This window comes from Suncus etruscus, chromosome 9 (genome assembly GCF_024139225.1).
Source record: "Suncus etruscus isolate mSunEtr1 chromosome 9, mSunEtr1.pri.cur, whole genome shotgun sequence".
NCBI lineage: Eukaryota > Metazoa > Chordata > Mammalia > Eulipotyphla > Soricidae > Suncus > Suncus etruscus.
The window spans coordinates 81,853,940-81,878,667 of NC_064856.1; the positions used below are offsets into that span (position 1 = coordinate 81,853,940).

General features: G+C 38.3%; 1 protein-coding gene across 1 annotated transcript in view; it reads left to right on the plus strand.

Moving 5' to 3' along the window:
• The window catches only part of ELP4 (elongator acetyltransferase complex subunit 4), a 218,540-nt gene extending 197,993 nt beyond the window's left edge, over positions 1-20,547 (plus strand). Inside the window, exon 10 of the mRNA XM_049780094.1 lies at positions 20,137-20,547. Coding sequence (XP_049636051.1) covers positions 20,137-20,268 — 132 coding nt within the window. The 3' untranslated portion in view covers positions 20,269-20,547. The remainder of the gene's footprint in view (positions 1-20,136) is intronic.
• Positions 20,548-24,728: the final 4,181 nt, after the last annotated feature.

Here is a 24,728-nt window from a genome sequence, read left to right on the forward strand (position 1 = left end):
AAAAGTTAGAGAATCACATGTGTACCTTAAATTATACATTTAAATAATAGATTAAATACAGAATAATTCTGCTGTAATTGCATTGTGTTATATGTAATAAACTAAACTGATAGTTTTATAATCCAGTTAAGTAGAAAAGGGGAAAGAAACATAGAATATGGTAAAGGGAATAAATGCATTTTCTGAGTTAAGAGTAACTAAAACTGGTTCCTGTTGGCAATTCTAGTTGTCTGTCTACCTGGGAACTTATTTGTCCCTAAAATGTTTATATTTTTATTTTTTATATACATGTGATTTTAGGATGTTGAAGTGGGAAATAGATATTACTGAATCTCTTTCATTGACAATAAGTTTAAAAATTCTTTTGACTACTTGAGAAATAAAGAACATGCTACATTTTTTCCCATAGTCTTTCAGATAGGTTTTGACACATGCTTTTAAGATTCAATTTTTCGTGTGGGCTATATTTAGTTCCAAATTTCAGTTTATGTCCATTGAAATAACTTACAAGGTTTTAAGATACTGTAAGCCAGTAGATAGATTTATTTATTAAAGATTGTATTAGTTTAAACTAAGTTAATAGGTAATGATAACTTGACAATGCCTTTTATAATTTTTATTTAAAAACAGAACTGCTGTGTACTTTCAAATATTAAATTTATTTTGCTTAAATTGATTTTAGGGTGGCTTATCATTTTTGGAAATAAGATATAAAAAGGAAGAAAAATACCATTATTGAGTTTTTAGCTCATATTTTTTTAATCATCAGTTGTTCAATTGTGAGATGTCAGTTAAAACTTTAGAAGCCATTTTATGGTCTATTCTCACAAATTGCACTTTCCCTAACTTTCATTGCATTGAGAAATTGTTGTGTATTTATAATCTTGAGGGAATCAGGTAGAAATGCATGCATATGAATATTTCTTTTAACTTAGCACTCAAAGAATTAACCCTAGATAGCAAGTACAGAATCACTGCTCTCATTATTTCATTCTAGAGCGTAATTTCCCACATCCCGGAAGGAACATTTGCACAGCATACCTGCAGGCTGGCAATGCTGACCTGACGGCAGGCTTCATTCAGGCTTTCCACTTGAACCAGAGTGATTCCTCCTGCTGCAGTGAAACCCTGAGACAGGATTTAGCCATTTCGGTATATCAGGTTGTTAGTTCTGCAGTTTGAGGATCTTTCAGCCCTCCTTGTTAAAAGATTTAGCTCAATGGTAAAGTTAAGTGGTGGTCGGGGGGGAGAAATCCTCTACATATAAAAGCAAATGAGTTTTTAAAGAACAGAAAATAATCTCTGTGAGGAATTACTTCTAAATTATCCATGTGGAAATTAAACTTAGTTCTTGTTAACATTTCCATAGAAACATGCATTTTGATTAAGCCAAGTAAACCAACAAGGGGGGGGGGGGGAGTCCCTAAAAGTAGCCATAGGCATTTCTCTATATACTCACAAATAGTTCGTTCTTTTCTGATCATCAGTAGCTGTTGAGTTTTATGGTGTGTTTTTTTTTTCTCGCTTGACTTGCTTCATTTCCTTTAATTTTATTTCCCATTATTCATGGAGAGGGTTTCCAAGACTGCAATGATTCCTGCTTACTTGGGATCTGTGAAGTCACTTCTGCAAAGTGTTACTCACTCCTCTTCGGAGTGGTGTCCCCACTCCTCTGTAGCCCTTAGCTGGAGCGCAAGTACTGGCCCATCACTGCCCTAAGGCATGGAGAGAGAGGGCTCTCCCTTGCCCAGTGTGTTCACTGAGCTCCCTTTTAAATGGTGAGGAGGGAGATCTGTGGAGAGGGAAACAGAGGTTCTGGATGATCAGATGAAGCAGTATTATTTGAAATTTTTCATAAACTTTTAGGTGGAAATGAGGGTGTGTGGTTCCCAGAAATACTGTGTATTCCAAAATCAAAAAGAATATGAAAGCTTTCTTTTCATTTCATGATAGAGGCTTTAGACACAAAATACTTATTCTCTAAAATCTACCAAAATTCTCAGACTAAAAAGATACGAAACTATTCTTGGGAATGTATATAGTTAGGTATGCAAAGAGATATACATATTCATAACTAAACTTATCAAATAATACTGTTTAATTTTACCTAAGTGTTCACTTAAAGTTTGGAGTAAGTAAAACAGATACCAGTCAGGAGAGATGCCAGGTGGAAAAATCGCTTCTGTAATTGATATACTTCATTCCTTGGGAAAAAGCTTTCCTAGCATGAGTACAGAGAAAACCACATTTTATTTTATCAAACCCAAATCATGCTACCTAACTGCCTTTGTATACCAACTAGCACACAACATGTCAAAAAATACATCTAGTCCTCATCCTACATTGAATTGGTGAGAAACAGTTTGGCAAAGTTGAGACACTAAGTTAATTTCTGTGTATTATTTTCTTTTCATGGACATTCATACCAGGTAGACTTTGTCAAATACCTATGGTAAAGAAGAACTTGTCCATGCATGCAGAACAAAATAAAATAAGATTAAAAGTGTCAGGAAATCAGCCTGCTTCGAAAAACTATAAAAGTGTGCCTATCCCTCAAGCTTTACAAATGTGTTAATTGTCGTGTTTCGGTCATGTAAATATGTTTCAGCATAAAGTAACCAAGAGTTCCTGTTATAGAAACAGTTATCTGGGGTTGGGGGCAGGGAAGGATGAACGCGGACTAAATAACACACTGTAATGAAACCTGCCTTTGGGCAGCACATGCTTCAGTTCTCAATGCCCAGAAATGCTTTACAGACGCTCTAGGCTGCCTAGCAATGGGGACTTCTAATTCTGGCTAGCATGACAAAGTAAATACAACTATTGAACATAAGGCAGCTCCTAATAAAAAACAACAATTCCCCCTTGTAAACACCTACATTTGGCCCCATTAAAAATTCTTTCTTCATACCCAGGAACTAGCAGACCCTTAAATGTGGGGATCTCAAAGCAGCTAAAGAGAAGTTGGGAGATGTAATGCTGTCAGGATGTTTTGCAATGCTATTTCCACCAAGCACTTCATACCCCATCTCAGGGCTTTGTGGAGTAATGTTCTGCATACACTGTAGGGGCATTATGCAAGCAAACACATTGGCCATTATGCTCTCAGAACTCATTCATGGACAGCCAAAAGGAAATCAATATATGTTCCTATATGTGCTCTTATACTAAAAATAAATACATGTGATTCCCACATTTCCAGAGAAAGCTTCCTCAGAAATTACCAATTTTTTTAATTATTTTAAAGAACTGACATTAACATGATAACATAAGCAGTTATTTGCCTCAGACTTCTCTCATTCCTACTTGTTCACATGTTAGCATGCATTGTTCTATTAGCTATGTTTCAGCCAGTACTCTGCACATCTTGATGGAGGAATTGATCTCACATAGATCTAAATATATCTTTGATTTAGAATCAACCTTGAATTTACACACACAACTTAGTGAATAGCTTACAGATTATATTAAGGAGCCAACTTTAGTTTGACTTCTGAGAGGCAAAAGTAATGATTGTTATCTTTTGCCATTGCCAGAGTAGCTTTCATATGCTTCAGAAGAAAAGGAGGGAGGGTGAAAAGTAATTTTCTTATAGTTTGAATTTATTTCTCAAGGGATGTTTTTTCTTTCTAAAGTTAATCTTCAGATTTGAAAATAACATATGCTCCTAAAATAGCTTAATATTTTTGAACCACCTGAGGATAACACCAAAAATATTAATCCTAAAATGTTTCTTCCTTTAGTTTAGCGACTTCCTGAACAAAGCTGGTTTGGAGAGCCTTTCAGAATGATAGTATATCCTCAGAAAGATCCCATTCCTCTTCCATTTACACTCTGCAGCTACAGTTGGCCCTGGATCTCAAGCATCTCAGTTTGGTCCCATTGATGCTTCATTCAAATTCTACGCACTCTGGAGCTTATATGCTCCTACTCGCATTGTGTGTTCCAGAGCCATACAAGCCTTGGGTTAAGCAGCATTTGGAGACCAGTAAAAGGGTTGCCAGAGTAAGAAGCCCTGCCACACAATTAAGGAAAGATGAATAGAAGGGAGTCAGTTTGGGAGTCCTGTTTTGGCAGTGGTTCACAGTCATGGCTCACAGCAATGCAAGTGGCCATGTGTGACTTCTTCCTTTAATCCCAGAGAACAGGCTGACAATGTGCCTGTCCCGCATCTCTATGTCAGGGATGAGCATCTCTAACTCAGAGAATTTCTCTGAATTTCTCTGAAGTTTTCACCACAACTTAAGTCACCTTTATTCTAATTTACCTTGAATCTTTCTTTTCTCAATCCTGATTGTGTTCAGAGAACACTTAGAATGAAAGGAACAGAACGAAACAGACCAAAAATATATATATTGTTTTTCATTGTGTAGATACAACAATTATTTTCTGAAAACTTCTTTCAGAATAATCTCTCCCAGTCTCTGCTGAAGTATGAAATAAGGGAGGGAAATAGAGTGACTACCTCCCTCCCCCCGCTTAAATTTCTGATCACTGGGACTGGGACCTCGTGGTGTTCTTAGGACTATGTAGTCTAAAAATTCTTCACTTATACTGCAAGGGGCTTCAGTGACCTCAGCAAAACAGAAAAAGAACCCCACATTCTCTCCATGGGAAAAAAAATGGGAGTGAGGAATTCTAGGGTAACCTCAGAGCTAGAATATTTCTTGTAAGTCAGAAGAAAGCAGAATCTAGAATAGCCAGGATGTACCACTTTTTTGGAAATCCTGATTTTATAGAATATGCGTGTTTGTAGCAACTATTGTTCTCTGTTATTAAAGTTGACAAGACTTGTAAGACTACAAGTGAGATGCCCTGATATTCATAGAAATGAATTTGTATCACACCTTTGCTTCCTATTGCTTGAAAAAGTAAACCCAAATCACCACAGTTGATAGGCCTTTAGGTATACAAAACCAAGCCTAGCTCTGAAAAGTGAACTTTTTCTTTCTTTCAAACATGCCACTTGAAGGTTTCTGCATTTTATCTTGTTTGCCTGTAAACTTCCTGCTCTGGCTATTCATGGGTCCCTTGTCAATTTTTAGATTTTTTAAAGCTAAAAGGTACTCACCAGCAAGGCCTTCACCAATTATAGATAAAATACCTCTGTAGCCATTGTCAGCGTGCCATGTTTTAGTGTCTCAAAGGTACTTCTCAGCACTGGCTTCTGACTTCCTTTGTTGGCTTTCCTTTAAATAGTAACTGTCTCTCCCTGAAACTTGGCTTGTCTCATTGTGAGGCTGTAGATTCTCTGAAAGGAGAGTGTTTCCTCTCCTACCTTGTTCACTACTATTTTATCTCTGTTGTTTAGGAAGGGTCTGACATGGGGCAGTATCATGAAACCAGATAGCCAGAGTTCAAACTCTGTTCGAAAGGGAAGCCTTCAAATAAAGCCAATATTCAGAGACTCAGAGTTCTTAGGTTCTTCTGTCCACAGACAGCAAATTTTAAACCAAAGGAAGCCATGCCCACACACACTTAGCCCCTCTTAATGATTAGGTAGACCCTGTGGAGTAAAGCTGTAGAAAGCTTCTAATCTGGCAGTAAAAACCTTTGTCCAGTGTGACATCAAGTTGTGCTCTCTATGAGACACTCTTGTTTATTCTCCTCTGAGTCCCTTTTTCAATCCTGCTCTAATTAAGAATCTGCAATAGGGGCTGGAGCAGTGGCGCAAGGAGTAAGGTGTCTGCCTACCCCATGCTAGCCTAGGATGGATTGCGGTTCAATCCCCCAGCGTGCCATATGGTCCCCCAAGCCAGGAATGACTTCTGAGCACATAGACAGGAGTAACCCCTGAGTGTCACCAAGAGTTCCCCCCATCCACACACACACACACACACACACACACACACACACACACACACGAAAGAATCTGCAATAAATAGACTCTCTAGTAAAGAGTCACCACTGGAGACAGTCCATTTAGGAGATTGTGGAGTTATTGCACCCCACTTAGTGATAGAGCAAGATGGGGAAACCTTTGGGAGGCTTTAGATGGCATATTCACACTCTTCAGCCTTCCAGTTTCCTCAAGTTTTAGGAGGTTCCCAGTCTGTCTTTCTTCAGTTCCAAGTCTGCCCAGACACAAAGTTCTCAAGTTCTAAGATAGTTCTAGGGGTCACCTGCAGAAAACAGGTATCCCTAACTTATTTACGAAAAGGAAGAAATGAGAATCTAGCAGAAACTTGGCAGAACTGAACAGCATTGCTGTCAATCTGCTTTGAGGGCAAATGTGGCCTGCCCCTCACTCAGGAAGGGGCAGAATCTGGAGAACCCCACAAGAGTGTCCAGTGAAAAATCACATCTCTGTGTTCTTGGACCCTATGAGGGGCTGCTGGTTGGGCTGAGGGACCTACCACTGCCATCATTGTGCTTCTTGAGAAGGCACTAGATCACTGGTCCTGGCCTCCACTTCCACAATGAGCTCTCACTCCAGGAAACTGATGATCAGTCACTGGCAAATGGATAAAGTTGGCTCCCACACAGTACTTTCTGTGGTCATAAACAGAAATAGTTAGGGGGGAAAGTACACTACAATCTGAGTTGGGTGAATTCTGAGTCCCTCTTGTTCCCTCTTACTAGAAACTAGCTGGGAGTAGTATTTAGAACAGAGTACCCTAAGTCTCTCTAAACCAGCCTCCACTCTAGCCAGCCGCTCACTGAAGAGACTCTCTGCACCACTTCAAGGCCTAGAGCTGAAATTTTGCCTACAAAGGCATCAGCCATGTGCACAGGTGCAGAACCTGTGGGCTTATTTCAGTCCTCTGAGGCCCCACATTAGCAGGTCCTTAGGTAAGGGGGTGGATGGGGAATGTAGCAGGCAGAGTTCCTTCATTAACAGAACCATATACCTTCTGCCTCTTCTTTAAAAATTCATGTCTGGTCAATGAATAATAGCTAAAGGTGGTAAGAACAACTAAAACACCAATGTTCTGTATTTCTGTAGCATTTTACTAGGAGTCTTTCAGGAGGAATAAGGTTTGCTCTTAGGTTCTTGTAGGTCTCACAGGATCACCATTTTTCCCATATGGAAATCAGACCTTGCTGCCCACCATCCAATCACTAAGTTAATATAGATTTAGATTCCAGAGTTGTTATATAGATTTTAGATTCCAGAGTTGAAATTTCCATCTTTGGAGTCCCAAATTCTGTGTAAATAGGATACAGGCTCGACTAGTACTACAGAGATTCAAACGAGAAAAAAAAAAATATATATATATATATATGCTTAGAATAAGCTCAAAGAGCATGTCACTTGACATAGAGGGCCAGAGCCATAGAAACAGCCATTTTGGTGGCCAAGCGATGTTATGATATCCTAATCTTTTTTTTTTTTTTTTTTTTTGTTTTGTTTTTGGGCCACACCTGACGGTACTCAGGGGCTACTCCTGGCTGTCTGCTCAGAAATAGCTCCTGGCAGGCACGGGGGACCATATGGGACACCGGGATTCGAACCAACCACCTTTGGTCCTGGATCGGCTGCTTGCAAGGCAAATGCCGCTGTGCTATCTCTCCGGGCCCATGATATCCTAATCTTAATTTTTTAATTAATTACAAAGTTATTCATAGTTGAGTTTTAGATATTCAGTGTTCCAACACCAATCCCATCAGCAGTGTTGAGGCCAGAGCAATAGTACAGCTGTTAGGGCATCTCATTAGAGCTAATAATTATTACATAGAGCTATGTATTATTCCACTCTGTATATATACCACATTTTCATAATTCACTTTTTATTGTTGGACATCTAGGTTGATTCCAAATCTTGGATTGTACTAAGTGCTACAATGAATAATGGTGTGCATATGTCCTTTTGAATAAATGTTCTATCTTCAGGATAGATAACCCAAAGTGGAATTGCTGAATCATATGGAAACTTGATTCTGAGTATGCTGAGAACCTTCCACATAGGGTTTGGAGCAGACAACATTCCCTGTAGCAATGCATGAGAGTTCCTATTTCACCACATGTCCATCAACATCCCCACATTGTTCCCACTATTTTTGTTATTTGCCATTCTCACTGGTGTAAGATGATATCTCATTGTCATTTGATTTGTATTTGATTGGATTTCCCTAATAAGAAATTTTGGATTTGATTGGATTTCCCTAATAAGAAGAAATTATGAACAATTTTTCATGTGTTTATTGGCTGTCTACTAGTCTTCCTCAGAGTAGAATCTGTTCATTTTTTTCCTCCCCTTTTTTGTTGAGGTTTTTAGATTTTTTTTCATTGTTTTTTATCTTTGTGAGTACTTTATACCTGGTTAGCAACCCATTCTCTGTGTGTTGAGTGTAAATATCTTCTCCCACTCAGCTGTCTTTTCTTTTGCATTACAGAAAGTTTTTTAGTTTGACATAGTATCATTTGTTTAGTTTTTATTCTGTAGCTTTCACCTGTGAAATTATTTAATATGAAGACTCCTTTGAAGATTAGGTCTTGTAGAACTCTGACTATATTTTCTTCTGTGTACTTTATAGACTCAGGTCTGATATCAAGGTCTTTAATCTACTTTGAGTTTGTATAAAGTTGAGACATGGATCCAGTTTTAATTTCTAGCATGTGAGTATCCGGTTCTCCCAACACCATTTATTTAAGAGGCTATATTTATTTCATTTCAGGTTCTCGCTCCTTCGTCAAAAATTACTATATATTTGGAGATTTCTCCTTGGAATTCTGTTCTGACCCATTCATTGTTAGACAGTTTATCTTCATTTGAGTACTTTCTCTTTTTTTCTCATAAAGCTAGCCAATGATTTGTCTTTCTTGTTTATTCATTCAAAAAACCAATTCTTGGGGGCCAGAGAGATAGCATGGAAGTAGGTAACTTGCCTTCCATGCAAAAGGACAGTGGTTCAAATGCCTGCATCCCATATGGTACTCCGAGCCTGCAAGGAGCGATTTCTGAGCATTGCCAGATGTAATCGGAAAAAAAAAAAAAAAAAAACAGTTCCTTATTTTATTGGTTCCCTGTATTGCTTTCTTGGTTTCTATACCATTGATTCCTGCTCTGGTTTTTATTATTTCTTTTCTTTTACTAGTTGTTGGATTCATTTATTGTTGTTTCTCCAAATATTATCTTTTCCTTCTTTTTTTATGTAGGCCTGTAAAACTATGAATCCTGTCCTAAGTACTACTCTTTCTGTGTCCCATAGATTTTGGTAACTTGTTTCTTCATTATCATCAGTCTCAATGTTTATTTCTTCCTTGATTTCTTTTACCCAGATTTTATTTAGCAACATGTTGTTCAGTGTCTAGATTTTAGAGTTTCTCCACAACTTTTTATGATAACTTCTATCTCTGTTTCTATCATTGTTGTCTGATAAGATCTTGGTATAATTCTTATGGTTGTAAAATTATGTAAATTTGAATTATGTCTTAAAATGAGATCCATTCTAGAAAATGTTCTTTGTGCACTGGAGAAAAACCTATATTCAGCTTGTTAAGGATGGAAAGCCCTGTAAAAATCCATTAATCCAGGGCCGGAGAGATAGCATGGATGTAAGGCATTTGCCTTGCATGCAGAAGATTGGTGGTTCGAATTCGGCATCCCATATGGTCCCCTGAGCCTGCCAGGAGCAATCTCTGAGCATAGAGCCAGGAGGAACCCCTGAGCCCTGCCGGGTGTGACTCAAAAACCAAAAAGCAAACAAACAAACATAAATCCATTAATCCCAATTTTGCTTGTTCCTTTAGGGATATTGTGATTTTTTTTCCATACCCTAGATTCTCAGGCCTTACTCCTGACTCTGCATTAAGGAATCACTCCTGGCAGGTTCAAAGCACTAGATGGAATGCTAAGGATCAAGCTAAGGTTGGGCACCTGGAAAGCAAATACCTTACTCACTATTGCTCCAGCCCTGGGCTCTTATGTCTTTACTGATATTCTGTCTAGTGGATCTATTCAGTAATGACAATGGTTTATTGAAGTGTCCCACTATTCAGTTTCCTTCCTTATGCATTTCTGTTTCTAAGCAAAAGCTATATAAACTTTGCTGATTCGTTATTAGGTGTGTATATGTTGATTAGAGTAGTATTTCTTGGTCTATTCCCTTGAGCAATAAGTAGTTTCCATCCCTATCTCTAATTAATTTCTTTAAATTAGATAAAATTTGGTCTAATGTAAGTATGACTATCTCAGCTTTTTTGTTTGTTTTTTGGGGGGTTTTTTGTTTTGTTTTTTGTTTTTCTTTGGCTTGTATAATTGATTTTCACCCTTTTACCCTTAGCCTGTGATTGTATAGGTGTTTTCTGTAAGCAGGAAATGGATAGATTTTGTTTCCTGATCCATCCACCGCTTTGTGCCTTTCGACTGGAAATTTTAATGCATTGACATTCAAGAGTATTATTCATATAAAGAATTGTGTTGCCATTTTACTGTATAAGGTTGTTGCTTCTACAGTTAGCCGTTCGATTTATATAAGTGGCCTTTCAGTTGTTTATTGAAGGCCAATTTGGTTATCAAAATGTCTCCAGCCTTTGTGTATATAAGAATGTTTTTATCTCTCCCATCTAAAAACATAAGAGAGCTTTGCAGGGTAATGTACTTAGGTTGAAAGTTTCTTTCATTCAGTAATTTGAATATGTCATTCAACACTCCTCTCACCTGTATTGGAGATTGTTGTGACTCCTCTGTTATTTCCCTTATATTGAAGGTTTTTCTCTTTTGCTGTTTTAAGAAGTAATCTCTGTTAGTTTTTGCTATTTTGATTACCGTGTGTCTTGGCATTGCTGTTTCTGTCTATTTTGTTTTATACTCTTTGGGCCTCAAATTTGCACCATTGCCTCTCTCCAGAGAGTGGAGGAAGTTTTCAACTGTTAGCACTTCCTACCATTTGTTATTTCCCTTTCCTTTTTTCTTCACCTTCTGGTATTCCTATAATTCAGATTATTCATTCTTGTTAATTAAATACCTTATATTTTCTTTCAGTTGTTTTGTTTCCCCTTTCTTTTTTTTATTTGTTTGTTTTATTTAGTTTGTGGGTCATACCCGGCAGTGTTCCTGGCTCTGCTCTCAGAAATTGCTCCTGGCAGGCTGGGGATCTTATGGGATGCTGGGAATCGAACCAGGGTCCATCTAGGGTTGGCTGTGTGCAAGGCAAATGCCCTACCACTGTGCTATTGTTCCGGCCCCTCTCCTTTCTTGTTTGACTTCCTTATAAAAGCTGGCTGGTATTTTGTCCTCAAGTTCGTCTCTTCAGCTTTTCCCTCTGAGGTTCTTCAACTATGGCCTGCTCATGTGTTCTTTAGCTCCTTCAATTCCATATGTATGAAATCACTCATATTCTGCAAGCATTCTTCTTTGGGTTGCTTGGATTTCTCCTCTAGTAATTGCTTCATTTCACTGGCAAGTGCTTGCTTAATTCCTGTTGTCAGTGTAGTAAGTGTGTATTTTAGGTTTCTCATTGACCAGGCTTAAGCATTTTCATGGACTTGGAGACTTGCCTGAATTTCTGTCCCTATCTTCATTTGTAGCTGAACTCCTTGGTTTCCTTATTGTTCCTTGAGTTTTGTGGGTATCAGTGGTTGAAGTTTAGACTCCCAATTATTTGAAAACTGATGTGTTGTGTTTCTTATTCCATACAGCTACAAATAATACATCTGTTGTTCATGTAATTTTCCTTATCAGGCTTTGAGTATGTCTAGAAAATTGTCAACTAGTTATTCCATTGAGTTAACTGAGACTTAAGGCTGTATACTGTTTGAGAAATAGGTGTATCATATCCCACCGGGACCAATATAAGACGTGTGTAATAATGCACTCATCTGCACAGATTTTTTATTTGTTTTGGTTTTTTTTTGGGTTTTGGGGTTTTTTTAAGGAGGTTGGTTTTTGGATAACATCCAGTGAATGGTTCTCAGGAATTATTCCTGGCTCTACACTCTTAGAAGTCTCTGGTGTTCTGTTTCTGACAGAAACCCAACTACAATCATGATTGTAATTATGGTACTTTAAGATTGTATATGTAAAAAAAAAGAAAATTGAAATAATGAAAGTACATTGTAAGTGGCCTACCATACAGTGAACAGTTGCCAAAAAAAGAAACAGTCTCTAAGCAGGATTATTAAAATTATTTAAAAAAGAAACTCTAAGAATTGTAGCCACTCACTATCTAGTCAGACAACAGCAAGAAATACAATAACTGTTAAGTACTAAATATGACTGAGAAATTTCCACACATAAATGTTTTCAGATCATTTCTGTTTTTGTGTATTATTGTAGTTTCTAGAAAATAAAAGGTTACCATGTAGGAAAAAAAAAGTCGTCTTCGGGGGCTCATATGGGATACCAGGGATTGAACACGGGTCTGACACATGTAAGGTGCCACATCTGCAATTTTGAGTTTAGAGATAGACATAAAATGGGACCAGTTCCTGGAGTGGGATACAGTGACACAGGACAGAATTATGTCTTAAAATGAGATCCATCCTAGAGGATGTTCTATGTTCACCAGGATAAGGGCCCTCTTGCCAAGATCAGGAACAGTACTAAAGGTCAGGAAGTAGATATCACCTCCTCATCATTAAGGATTTGATCTGGAATTTAAACTATAGTGCTTCTGTTCCAGTTGGAGATCTTAGAACTTAGGTCACACAGCCTCTGCTTGAAGAGAACCTAGGAAATGTGGTCTTTAATTAGCCAGTCATGTATGTGCCTCACTCAGATTCAGAGGTTTTGTTTTTCGTCTAAAAAGAAGAGAGTAGAGACTAGGAATACATTAGTCATCTCTACCACCGACATATGCTTTTCACAAGTCATACTTTTGTATCAACAAGTGAGTTCTTTGCATTCTGCTTTCAGAGTGCTGAGTTTAGAGGCAAGACAAGGCTCTCAGCTATAAGTGACGGTCAAAGTAATCACACACCAGCAGCCAATATGCTACCTTTGAGCTCTGAAGTTTTACCTAATTTTCAGACCAACCAATTTAGGAAGAACTAAATTTTTCCCATTCAAAAAATAGAATGATTATGATTTTAAATAAACTTATTTTGGGACCGGAGAGATAGCACAGTGGTAGGATATTTGCCTTGCGAGCAGCCCATCCAGGACAGATAGTGGTTCTAATCCTGGCATCCCATATGCGCCTGTCAGAAGCAATTTCTTAGAGCAGAGCTAGGAATAACCCCTGAGCGCCGCCGGATGTGGTCCAAAAAAAAAAAACTCATTTTTCTCTGAAATTAAATTGGATATCAACTAAAACCTAAAACCTGACCACATTTGATAGAATATTTTTCACAGATATTACATCACTCTCAAACATACACTTAACCTGGGGCCGGGAAGGTGGCGCTAGAGGTAAGATGTCTGCCTTGCAAGCACTAGCGTAGGACGGACCGCGGTTTGATCCCCCGGCATCCCATATGGTACTCCCAAGCCAAGAGCGATTTCTGAGCGCATAGCCAGGAGTAACCCCTGAGCATCAAATGGGTGTGGCCCAAAAACCAAAAAAAAAAAACAAAAAACAAAAAAACATACACTTAACCAATCCAAAAATAGCAAAAGTGGATTCTGGCATTATGTCCACTGGCTTATTCATACATGAGAATAACACAGAATACACCAAAATTAAGCAGGTAAATAATTCACATTGCAAAATTTTTACCAAACAAAATAATTTCAATATAAAACTACATTGTAGGGGGCCAGAGAGATAGCATGGAGATAGCACATTTGCCTTGCATGCAGAAGAATGGTGATTTGAATCCCAGATCCCATATGATCCCCCGAGCCTGCCAGGAGTGATTTCTGAGCATAGAGCCAGGAGTAAACCCTGAGCACTGCCAGGTGTGACCCAAAAACCAAAATAAAAAAAAAGAAAGGAAGAAAACTACATTGCAATCATAATCAAGGAATAACATCAGTGTAATAATATGAAAATACAATAATCATATAAGAGATTATATACACTGACTTTTTAATTTTACAAGTTTGGATCCATCTTATGCAGAAATATATTTGCAATCTTTTGGTGAGGACTGTATAAACCAGCTTATTCTGTCACTAGCCCTCCTCCCTCTGACCTTTGCCCAGACCTGGGAAGCTGTGATCTTTCCACAGCAGAAAAGGAAATCATACCTCAGGGCATACTCCTGGTTCTTTATACTTCTGACTGGGCTCAGGAGAGCAGATACAATGACATGAATCTAACATGAGGTCATTCATGTGCAAGGCAAGTGCCCTACCCACTCTGCTATTTTTCCAGCCCTGGAATCAGCCTATCTAATGGAAATTGCTGAGAAAACCAAGCAGTGCACCCGCCCCTTCAGAGCCATTAGGATCATCAGATGGACATTTCTCTGGTTAAAAACTAAGGATGGGGGCCGGGCGGTGGCGCTAAAGGTAAGGTGCCTGCCTTACCTGCGCTAGCCTAGGACGGACCGCGGTTCCATCCCCCGGCGTCCCATATGGTCCCCCAAGCCAGGAGCGACTTCTGAGCGCATAGCCAGGAGTAACCCCTGAGCTTACCGGGTGTGGCCCAAAAACCAAAAAAAAAAAAAAAACTAAGGATGGAGCTCCAGCTCTCAGACAAAGCAAATGCTTCTAGATGACTAGCATATTACTCTGGCCCATCACAAACATGTTACTAAATACTTGTTTCTTCTCAACACTCATTGGTTCCTTCATTCATGTCAATCAATTTATTAAACTTTTTTTTTACCTTTCTTGTTTTTAACATCTCCAGTGTCCCCTGTGGTCAGGTGTGGCCACATGTAAGTTAAGAACCGAAGTAGCTGGAGCCGGAGCAATGACACAGCGGTAGGGCGTTTGCCTTTCAATTGGCTGATCCAGGACGGACCACGGTTGGATTCCCAGGCATCCCATATGGTCCCCCAAGTTAGGAGCAATTTCTGAGCGCATAGCAAGGAGTAACCCCTGAGTGTCATTGTCACTGGGTTTGGCTCCCCCCGCAAAAAAAAAAAAAGGACCAGAAGAAGCAAGAATGTATCTCATTCCCAGTTCTAACTACCTTGGCTTATCCCTCTTCCCTCCTGTAGAAAGTGAGCCAAAGCATCAGCCAAGAGGGCTAGCAATATGGCTGGAGCTCCAAAGGCTTCAGCTGAACTTCTTCACAGAAGAAACAAAATACAGATTATGGCCCAACAAAGCATCTGAGAAGCAAACAAAGGCAGGGATTCCTCAAGGCTGGCTTAATGTGGGTGCCCCCAAATTCATGCAGCAAAGCACTTTTGCCACATTACACCTCACAGCTCCCTGGGTATCTTCTGCAAGAGTTCCCCTAGTGCACTAATGTGTTGGGACCAGCCTGATATACCTCAAAAAACTGGAGAGAAGCCAACCCTTAGTCCTGTGGGACAAATCACAAGCCATCACCAAGGTCTTTATAGGTTCTTGGGTGTCTGTCACCCACCTATCCCAAGCTCTCTAAATGGCGCTGAAATCATCACTTCAGTTGGGTGGCAAAAGTGCAGCAGCCATTGCAGTCAACCATGGCAGAGAAATAATCCCTACCTCCTGGATCTGAGAGAACAGCAACAAAATTCTTCTGAACACTTCAGACACACATGCGAGCCTTTCCTCGAAGTCTCAGGAAGAATTGAAGGTTAAAAATGAGGTGTATGTTTTATTTATTTTGTTTTGTTTTGGGGCTACACCCAGAGACATTCAGGGTTTACTCCTGACTCTGCGCTCAGAAAGGCCCCTGGAAGGCTCAGGGGACCATTTGGGATGCCAGGAAATGAACCACCATAGGTCCTGTGTTGCCACATGCAAGGCAAAAGCCCTACTGCTGTGCTATCTCTAAGATGTATGGTTTTTTTTATGTAACTTTTTGGACTACACAGGCTTACTTCAGGCTTACTTCTGCTGATGTTCAGAGTACTGGGATTTGAACTCATGTCGACTGAGTGCAAGGCCAGTGCCTTAACCTTTACACTATCTCTTCAGTCCCTATAATATGAATTTAATGTAAACCATCATACAATGAAGGCATGAATCTCAAAGTTTACCTACCACTACCCATCTGCTGTGTGCCCCAACCCCCCATACATACACCTTGCTGCCTTTTTCTGAGGCACCATACAATGAAGAATAACTTCACTTATCATTTTGGAGGAAAGATCTGGGATACCGTAGCACCTGAATATTTAACATGTTATGTGGACCAATGCTTTTGAATCCTCAAAAAAAAAAAAAAAAAAAGCCCCTGACATGCCTGTCAAGAGTGGAACCTGATCTTTCCTTCCTGGCTGCTTCAATTTACCCAATGCAGAACACAGGGAGAGGCATTGACTCAAAGAAACAAACCCAGGAAATTTCACCACATTGGAAACATGGGCGAGTTGTAACCCACAAAAGTGAGCAGGTGCACCCAGATATTCCCAAGCCTCCAAGAATCATCCTGGGGCTCTTTCAAAGAAACGGAGCACTCAACTAGCTCACTTTCACAGTGCAGATTTAGTCGGATGCTTTGCATGAGGACAGCCAGACTTTTTGTTCTCAGAAGTTACACACAAATGGTAGTTGACTTTTCTTCAAGCTCATTCAGCCTGAAAGATTTCCAAGCATGGCACACATCACATTGAGCTACTTTTACTTTGAAGGGCTCTCAGCCAACTGGCTCATGCTCACGACCTAGAAAATCAGAGGAAGGGAAATTTTTAGCATATAGGTACAGTCTTGAAATAAACCATTATCACCCTGATCTTGAAAAAACTTTACCAGATTCCTCATTTTGAGCCCTTGGGCACTGTGACCCTTCAACCAAAGGCATCTCAAAGACCTACCAGATTTCCTAGGAGCAAATTATTGCTCTTCTAAATGAAAATCCAAATCATCAGCTAACACTAGCACAGCTCCAAGCAGCTTTTTCCTCTTTCCCATTCTGTCTTCCCTCTGCCTTTTTCATCAACAGAAACTTGGAGTGATCCCTGAGGGCCACTTGATTACTGGACCATTGTAAAATAAGTGTGGAGAGTTCTCTGCTCACAGGTCTCTCATAGTGCTGCTTTGAGTGGATTCTAGATATTTGTTGGCTAAAGTTTAGTCAAAAAAATTTCCTGGGCCAGAGAGATTGTACAGCAGGTAAGGTACTTCCCTTGAATGTAGCCTAATCCACTTCAATCATCGGCATTCTATATGGTCCCCCAAGCATCACTAAGAATGGTTTCTGTGTGCAGAACCAGGAGTGATCCCTTAGCACCACCATGTGTAGTCCAAAAACAAAACAAAACAAAAATAAAATCTCTTCCCTAAATAGGCAAATCATTAAATGATACACTTTCGTGATATCCTACTCATAAGCATACCAACACAGACATGTTCAGCTAACTTAATGCTCAAGACCAATTATATAAACCTACTTTATAAACCTGTTTTTCCTCTGCCCATTAACAATAGCTATATTGTTAAAGATATGAACAATATCTCACAATTATAAAAATCACAATTATTATTTAATGCCTCTCTCCCTTTTGCTTCTTTACATGATCATGGATACAGAGTTAACTAAGAGTCCCAAGACTTTAGAATTATGTCTGTCTCTTCAGTCCCTGATACTTTGATTGCTTTTATTATGCTTCCTGATTAAACTAGGGAGAGGAAGAAAAAATTTTTTTTGGATGAAGAAATTTTTAATTATCTATTTGAAGATATGAATAATATATCTTTATATAAGCTTTTACTGTGTGTGTGTTTGGTTTTTTATTTTTGGATGAAGAACTTTTTAATTATTTATTTGAAGATATGAATAATATATCTTTATATAAGCTTTTACTGTGTGTGTGTGTGTGTGTGTGTGTGTGTGTATTTTCGAGCCATACTGGTGGCACTCGGGTTTACTCCTGGCTCTACACTCAGAACTTTACTTCTCGAAGGTTTGGGGGACTATATGAGATGCTGGAAATCGACCTAGGTTGGCTACATGCAAGGCAAACACCTTACGCCACTCTTTCTCTCTCTCTCTCTCTCTCTCTCTCTCTCTCTCTCTCTCTCTCTCTCTCTCTCTCTCTCTCTCTCTCTCTCTCGCCACTAAGCTTTTAGTTTTAATCACTCACAAAACACATTTAAGAGCTTAATGTGTGAGTAACTGTGTTTAAAGGCAATAAATAAATTCTGCTTGGTAAATATGGCTAGATAGGATATTCAAACTTTTCTGAGCCTTTCTGACATCCATGTTGATCATGTATCAGTCTAGTAGCATCTTTCATCTTAGATATAATTGCATTAATAAATAAATGCCAGCAAGGAAAACTGTTCATTTCTGATTTTTTTTTTAAATTTTGATCCTCAGAACACAGCTTGTGTTTACATGGCAATAAACAAGCCTTTTTTTCCTCAGGAAAGAAACCAGCCAGAGCATATGCAAGGGGATCACAATATTTTGACCAAAGAAATAATTCTGTTTTATATTGCAGGGAGTTTTCCCAGTGAAGGGTTTCAAATAGGCTGTATCCATCAATTCATCCTTAGAAACTCTGGCTTATAATCAAGGGTTAACCTCTCACACTCACTCTCCACTCGACTCAACAGAAATGTTTCCTAAATTTGAACTTAATGAAACAAATCATGTTAGCTGGGAGCACTGTTAGGTAAAGGAACTGACATGGATTCTTTTGAAAATAGAAAAGGTTCTTAGTTTTGTTTTGTTTGAGGCTACACCTGGTGATGCTCTGGTTTTACTCGTAGCTCAGCACTTGGGATCATTCCTGGTGATTCTCAGGACCGTATGGGACACTGGGGGTAGAATACAGGTCAGCAACTTACTTGTGTACTATCTCTCTAGCACCTGAAATGGTTCTTTTTTTTTTTTTTTTTTTTTTTTGGTTTTTGGGCCACACCCGTTTGACGCTCAGGGGGTTACTCCTGGCTATGTGCTCAGAAATCGCCCCTGGCTTGGGGGGACCATATGGGACGCCGGGGGATCGAACCGCGGTCCATTCCTTGGTAGTGCTTACAAGGCAGACACCTTATCTCTAGCGCCACCTTCCCGGCCCCCTGAAATGGTTCTTTTGAAACAGAAATTTCTCTTCCTAAGTACAGTGATTATTCAGTTATTAGGTTTGGTTACTGAGACAGCTTAAGTTGGCATGTGTGTTCAAAAATGTAGAAAATAAAACTGGATGGAAGGATGTTCAAAAGTTCACTGTATTTTTGAAAGTGTGACCCAGTGTAATCTATAGAAATAAACTTATAAAAACACAATAGATGCTATATCTGGCTTATCTGAGCATATGAAAAATGTTGCTCACTTCTATCATGTTAATGTCAATATTTTAATGAAAATTGTAAGTTCTTTTGAGAATAGATAGCTTCAAAATAGAACCATTAGGTCAACTCAGCACAATAGGAAACATAATTGCTGAAAATCTAAATTTGATTAAAAAAATAACACTTTTGGGGCCCGGAGAGATAGCACAGCAGCGTTTGCCTTGCAAGCAGCCGATCCAGGACCAAAAGGTGGTTGGTTCGAATCCCGGTGACCCATATGATCCCCCGTGCCTGCCAGGAGCTATTTCTGAGCAGATAGCCAGAAGTAACCCCTGAGCAATGCCGGGTGTGGCCCAAAAACCAAAAAAAAAAAAAAAAAAAAAACACTTTTGGGGGCCGGCGAGGTAGCACTAGAGGTAAGGTGTCTTCCTTGCAAGCGCTAGCCAAGGAAGGACTGCGGTTTGATCCCCCGGTGTCCCATATGGTTCCCCCAAACCAGGGAAAATTTCTGAGCACTTAGCCAGGAGTAACCCCTGAACATCAAATGGGTGTAGCCCGAAAAAACAAAAAAATAAAATTAATAACACTTTTGACCTGTTGCAAAAACAAAACAAGCCCACCAGGGGGAAAAAAAGCCCATTGTGTTTTTTAAATTATGCTTTTATTTCTGTATTTACATGTCTGTATATTTGCCTTGATAAGAAAAATCATGAATACACTTAGACTTGGCCTGGACTATTCCACAGAGTTCCTGTCCAATTTCTACACTGGCTGTGCTTTGCAAAATCTAGCCGGAATCTGGTAGGATTGTATTGGGCTTCAGTCTGAAGAATTGTTTTAGCAGGAATTTTATATGCAAGACTAAATGCTGATCAACAGAGCATAATATTATATTCTGAAGTGTGCTAAGGAAAGCACAATTAATTTTTTTTTCTTCTTTCTTTCCTGCTCCTGAAATCTTCTGCCATAGCGACTGCATTTGCCTCCAGACCTGTCAGACACAGTGAGCCGCTCAAGCAAACAGGAGCTGGCAGGATCCGCCGAGCTGCTGGGCCCAGGCTGTGGCATGATGGCCGGAGGCAAGAAGCACCTGGACTTCTAGCAATTTCTCCTTAGTTGTGGCAGGCAGATTTCTATGACACTCTAATTATGATTGCTAATAGCTTATGTAAATATTTTTGCTAATGATTTGACCCTCCAATTCTTGGACCACATAGTTAGGACTACAAAATGAGGCAGTTTGTTTCCTTCACCAACTTTTTATACAAGAACAGTATAAAAGAAATAATTTCACTTTGAATATTTACTGTATGTTTTATCTAGGTAAAATGGTTTGTATTATTTTTAATAAAAGTTAATAAAATATCCCAAGTTTAAGTTCCTTCCTGCGGTCAATAGCATCTGTGTATGAAAGTGCTTAAGTTTTTAGTAAATGTTACAGTAGCAAGGTAGCCTAGAACATATGATGCAATTCAAATTTGTCTGTGAAAACATCATTGCTCCTTATTTATTAAAAAGCAATCTGTCACCAAAAATGCTGACTCTTTTCAATGAAATATTCATTTGATAATATAGAGCGACTATACTAAAATTAACTTGCATTTATGCATCCTGGTATTGAATTGATAAAGGCAAAATAATATTTGGTATTAAGACTCCATTAAAGATAATTAGTCTGCCATGGTCATTAATAAATATAAATAAGTTGAGTGAAAGAAAGCACAGGAAAAGAATTGATGATTTTCTGTTTAGTATTTCTACACAATTGAAGTCAGCACTATGAAATTATGTCAACAAACATAATTCAAAATCAAAATTCAAACTGACAACCATGTTAACTCTACAATGTGGAAGAGAACATGATGTTTTAAAGGTTAATGAGAGAATTTTACAGAATATAACATAAGCAAAGTAGAAAAATAAATGTAACTTGGAAGTTCATTGAATCAGGTAAGTCCTTTGTTAAAAATGAACATTGGTTACTATGTATATTCCTAACTATAGAAATAGGACTTTAAGGTTTGTAACATATTGAGTCCATTTTCATAGAAAACACTAGGCTTTTTTTTTTAATCACAGTTCCATATTCTCTAAGCTTTTCATCATAGGAAAGCAAAATTTTAAAGTTTAAAAAGTAACTTGTATGTTAAAGCAAAGGGTCTCATATTTTTAAATTGACAACCATTAGGAAAAACTGAATTCCAAAGTACACTTTCAAATATGGCAAGCTGTTTAGCAGCAGTTATAACTAGCATCTTAAGCAATTTGCTTTTATTATACCACAAATTATACTTTATTTGTTCTTGACCACATTGTAGAAAACAAAAGGTAGGTTTTTAAAACTGTCTAACCAATATGATGAATGTCAGTCACTTAAAAAAAAAAAACCACTGTAGCATAAACACATACTGTATACAGCTTTTATTCAGAATTAGAATAATTGAATCAATGACAGTGATTTGCCAGAATGTCAAATCTCTCCATCATATCCTGTCACTACCAGTTTATTTTTTGTGATCAAAATCAAAAAGACAACTATTTTGTCTCCTGCTATTTCATTAGTACTAAAAATCAGGTTTCTTCATCTATTTTTTAGGATGTCTGATTTATTTTTTTTCACTTCTTTTAATTCTAAAGACACAAATTCATTCCCATTTTCTTTTCAAAATAAAGTTGCAGAATTGATCTGTCAGTTAAAATTAAAGGGCTTTTTATATTAAGCAAAGGTGCTTTTAAAATGAAAAAAATCAATTTAGTCCATAGATAATAAATAATATGCAGATACCCCACAAAAGATTTGTTATGTCCTTTGAACATTATTTTGAACAATTTGAATAAATTCAAAAGAATATTTTAGTCAGGTTATTATTTTAATAACCCTAACCTTGTTCTTACCATGTTGTGATTCGTTTTATACAAACACCACGGAACAATTACAGAGCATTTGACTCTGGAAAGGAAATGTGTGGTCATCAGATATGTAAATTAATTACTTGTCAAAAATACTTGGCATGGTAGTCATTGATTTACTACCTTGTCTAATATGTCTATAAATTTAACAACCAGTACTAGTTAACAGATGCTTTGTAAATAGATAAATACTATAAAAATTGTGTGTGCATATTTGAATTCTTACTTTAACTATAAAAAAAAACTTTTCAAACTCAGTAAAAGTGCATTTTGAATAGTAAGAATACCTGGACATTTTACAAATGAGAACCATATACTTTTTATTCTGACTCACTAGAAAGCTTTGTAAAAATTAATTCCTACTAGTAAGGACAGTTAAGTGGAATGTATATGTTTTTGTTTTCCTTTAATTAAAGACTCACTCTAAAAATGTTTTTCTTCTGGAAATGTTAAGATGCTAATAATTTTTTACATTAAAGGTTGGTCTCCAATAATACTATTTCAATACATTAGGAAATACACACTATTAACAGATTTTTTTCAATTATCAACTTGTCTCAAAGATGTAAATACTTTTAAAAATTGCCAAAAATAGTACTTAAAATAATCCCTTATCTTTTCAGTGTTTCTAGAACTTCTTGATTTATGTAGCATTCATTTCTTCTGCTAGAAGTGCCTTTTTTACCACAGATACAACTATTTTGATGGATGTAATCTTTTCAGGTGCTAGCATTCTTAGACCTTCTGAATTTCTATTTAGTAACCTAAAGCTATGTCACCCTTTTCTCTTTCTGTCTTCCATTTTTCCCAATCTCCACCTGCAAGATCTGCAGATACTCAATGCAAAAATAAAATGATTTCCAAAGAAAGTAACACTTTACAAACAATTCCTTAACTCTCATTTAATTTTAGACACACACACACACACACACACACATACACACACAAGAGAAATAGAGAAACCCTTTAAATATGTCTAAACCTATTAGTAGCATGATTTCTAAACCACCCTCTTGCAGTTTTCTAAAGATGGTCACCATCAACATCATCAAATTTAAGCATCACTAACTAGCCTAAAGTTCTCATTCTGAACTTTAAAGCTGAAATACCATTCAGGACCCAGGCAAAAAAAAACAATGTACCAATAAACCACATTTATTCATGACAAAAGAAAAGGGAATATGGAGTGTCTTGATCTTAGTGGGTCAAACATTAGGAAAATAACACTAATAAGTACAGACCTGTCCTAAGATAGAATACAGTCACATGTTCACTGAATAAAACTTGTAAAAATAATACTGCATAAAATGAATCTTAGAAAACCTCACCAAATTGTTTTTAAGGGGCCAGAGCAGTGGCGCAAGCAGTAGGGTATATGCCTTGCACACGCTAACCTAGATGGCTGCAGTTAGATCCCCCAGCATCCCATATGGTACCCCAAGCCAGGAGCAATTTCTGAGCAAATAGCCAGGAATAACCTATGAGCATCACCGGTTGTGGCCCCAAAGCAAAAAAAAAGTTGTTTTTAAATCAGATTATATGATTATGTGGAAAATCCATTTGCATTTAAGTATCAGGGGAAGCAACTTTGTGTGGAATATTCCAGAAACTCATTGTAATAAAAAAAATCTTTTTTTTTTTTTTTTTTTTTGCTCAGAGTAACCCCAATGTCTCTTACACACATTCTACTTTGATTCTGTTTACCTGGTCTCCCTAAGTCAGTCCAATTGGGAGAGAAGTCATAGTCTGTAAGTCTTGTACTTCTAATGAGGATGCCACAAATAGAGTCTCTATCCCCTGGAAGATGGCATTAAAGCTTCCCTGCAGAGTTCCCGTTGGTAAATATATAAATATACCTATCAGTAAATAAATAAACACAAATCAATTATTCTGGCAATGACTACAAGGCCCCCTCCCAGGCACTGGGTCCCCACTGAGCCTGGAGTGTGCCCGGAGCTCCATTCAGAAGGACAGCATGTCTTCTGAGGATGAGGGCAGAAGGTAAGGTCACAGATCCATCTTGCTGAAACAGAGGAGCTCCTTCAGAATAAATTAGGCTGTGCCCCAGTGCCTGGCAATTTCCAACCTCCGAGGATATATATGAGTCTTGAAGTGACCACTTGCAACCCTCTGCTCCTGCCATGCACCTTTTCCTCTTCTCCCATTTCCACCTCCTGTGCACCCAGGACACCAGTACTACTTCAAGTCTATGATCTCCTTGCTGGCTTCCTAATATGGGCCCAAGCTATAGCCAAGAGAGTTGGAAAGGAATGCTTCAGGCAAGGAGGTTTCCAGCAGTCACAATGCTCATATCCAGCCATTCTCTGACATTTCCCTAGGCACATATGCCTCAGGGAATGTGGGCTGCAGATTATCCTGAGGGAGCAATATCTACTCGGGAACAACTGCGCCAACAGCTTGTGTGTGTTCACATGCCACTGTAGAAGTGTGTGAGCATACAGTGCAGGCCAATAAAAAAGTGATATGCATATACACGAAACCTATGACAATCCTAGGAAGGTGTCCCCAAATGTGTAGCAACTGGGATGGGGTAGGGTAAAAGTATTCATCTCTAACATGCCAGAAGGATGATCACAATTCTCTGTACAATAGTAACTCCTTCACCAGAAAATAGATGTTGAACTCAGTCAT